Source organism: Teleopsis dalmanni, chromosome X (genome assembly GCF_002237135.1).
Source record: "Teleopsis dalmanni isolate 2A chromosome X, ASM223713v2, whole genome shotgun sequence".
Taxonomy (NCBI): domain Eukaryota; kingdom Metazoa; phylum Arthropoda; class Insecta; order Diptera; family Diopsidae; genus Teleopsis; species Teleopsis dalmanni.
Window position 1 is genome coordinate 96661499 of NC_051848.1, and position 2363 is coordinate 96663861.

The 2363-nt window shown below is 29.8% G+C and overlaps 1 protein-coding gene across 1 annotated transcript; it reads right to left on the reverse strand.

Moving 5' to 3' along the window:
- Positions 1–276: 276 nt before the first annotated feature.
- LOC119688744 (putative polypeptide N-acetylgalactosaminyltransferase 9) lies at positions 277–1469 on the reverse strand. Its single transcript, XM_038103412.1, has one exon. It carries the CDS (start codon positions 811–813, stop codon positions 277–279), a length of 537 nt encoding a protein of 178 aa, XP_037959340.1. The 5' UTR covers positions 814–1469.
- Between the last annotated feature and the right edge of the window lie 894 nt (positions 1470–2363).

The window sequence follows — 2363 nt, forward strand, 5'->3', positions numbered from 1 at the left end:
ACGACATGGCTGTTGAGGCGGCATTAACAACATTTAAGTCTTCAAGGAATTTGGGACCGTACATTTTATTTAAGAAACACACTATATAACATTTGTTCAGTCTCTAAAAAACTGATAGTCCGAAAATTTCTTAAAGATTTGGACCAAAGCAGTGTAAATAATACTTAAAATAGTTTACCATAATTTCGATATACAATATTAAAATCAATATATTATCATATTTTCTTCCAAAAACCATATAAAATAAAATATTTTAAATAAAATTTAAAAACTTTGTTACTCACCATCATCTGGTGGTTGTTCGTTTTTGATTTGTTTGTTGCCTGCTATAAGCTTGCCGCGTTGTACTTTCTCATTCGGATGTACTACGACATTTTTTACAACTGATTCATCACCATCGTTTATGTCATTATTAACAGCAGCACCAGCGTTATCGTCATCATTATTAAAATCACCTTCTTCCAATTCATCCGGTTGTTCAATGGGAACGTTTTCATTACCACGACGATGATGTTTGCCAACGTTATCAATACCTCTTTCATCACGATTATTCGCATCAATAACTGATTCAACAATATTATTGCCAGCTCCACCATTGAAGCTATCACCATTCGCCATATCGCCTATATTGCCCGCTCCGGAGTTGCCACCAGCACCGATTCCTTTGAATGACAACGACATCGCATTCCATTTGCTATTCGATTGACTTGAATCATCGGTGTATATGAGAAATGCGCCGGTGAACCAAATTGCTGCTAAAATTGCGACAATTTTGAGGATTGAAGTTGAACGGCGACGCCATATGAGAGCCATATCGACTAATGTGTGTATGTGTGGTTACGTATGTGTGTGTCCTTAAATATATAAAATCACAATAAAATGGCACTACTGCAGCACTTGCGGCAAAACAAATCTGCTCGTGTTGATATATTTGATTTGTTTGTTTATGTGCGTTTGAGTGCGCCTTATTTATATTTAACAGTTATATTAACGGTAATACTTGTGTTTGCGTATTTGATTGCTTGTGTGTTTGTGCTAACGTTATTTGGCAATTATTTAGTTGTGCAATTGTTTGTTGCATAGTTTTAGGCTAATGCAATTACGTTAACATCGAAATGAAGTCCTTCTGTTGTGTTTGCATAATAGTGCATTTAGACCGCCATTCAATTAACTGCTGTTAAATATTCTATTGATTAGCCTTAAGTCCCTTTGTTACGGAAATTCCTTTTTAAGTAATTTATGATCATTAAGTATTTAGTATTGATATGTATTTTGCTTGTTTGCTTGTTTGCCTGACCTTTTCAAATTAAAGTCGGTTTGTGACTTAATTTGGTTGACTTTTGTTCCTTTAACGGATATGTTAATTTTTAAATCTTGATCTTAAATAAGATACTATTTTTGTGGTCTACTTAGTAATAATACTCTATCGGTCTAAGTCCTGTTAAGTTGTATAAATTATGTCCCAAAACCGGCAGCTGAAATAAGAAATCAAAATGTATTGTTAATAAACGTTTTTATTTTGTGTACTATTAATATTTATATTGTGATAAGAATAAATTAAAGATTTTTAAAGCCTTATGTTACTATCATATATTTATTAATTAATGCTGCGAAAATTGAGATAGGTTTCAAAAAATAATATAACATAATAATACTATAGTATAGTAGATAGTAGAATATCATAAAATTTTACCATTATTGTAATAGTTTGATCTAATTACGTGTATCAATACTACAATTTACATAAAATTATATAAAAGTGATTTGAAAACTTAATATGTCTTACTAACTTTATCATTATTGAATTACATTACTACGAATATGATAAAAAAATTATACAAATACTTTTAAAACACAATTAGATAGTTAGTATTGCATATGGAGAAAAATATTAATACATGATATGTATGTACTTAGCATAATAGCAGCTATTGTTGTCATATTAGTTAAAATAATTTATCATATAACTATATAGACTCATAGATATACATACTTTACCTACTCGTATATAACCGTGAACGCATCAGCAGCACTTATTCCATTATAAACAAATGCTCTATAATAATCTATAATAATTTACAGCCTTTTTTTCTACAAATTATCATATTATCTTTGTTTTGATTTGCCATAAAAAGCACACAATTTGCAAGGTTCGTATTTTATAGCTCAACTGATAACAAAAACACAGCGGAAACTAACTAAATTTATCTATTTAATAATTTTTTTACGATTATAAAAATTAGTGCAAGGAACCGTAACTGAGGCGTGTGTGGAATTAATTATTATTTATAGACAATATGAAATGTGAACTGGAAAAAATTAAAATTTTATCTTAAAAGCGTAGAAACACTTTGAAATATATA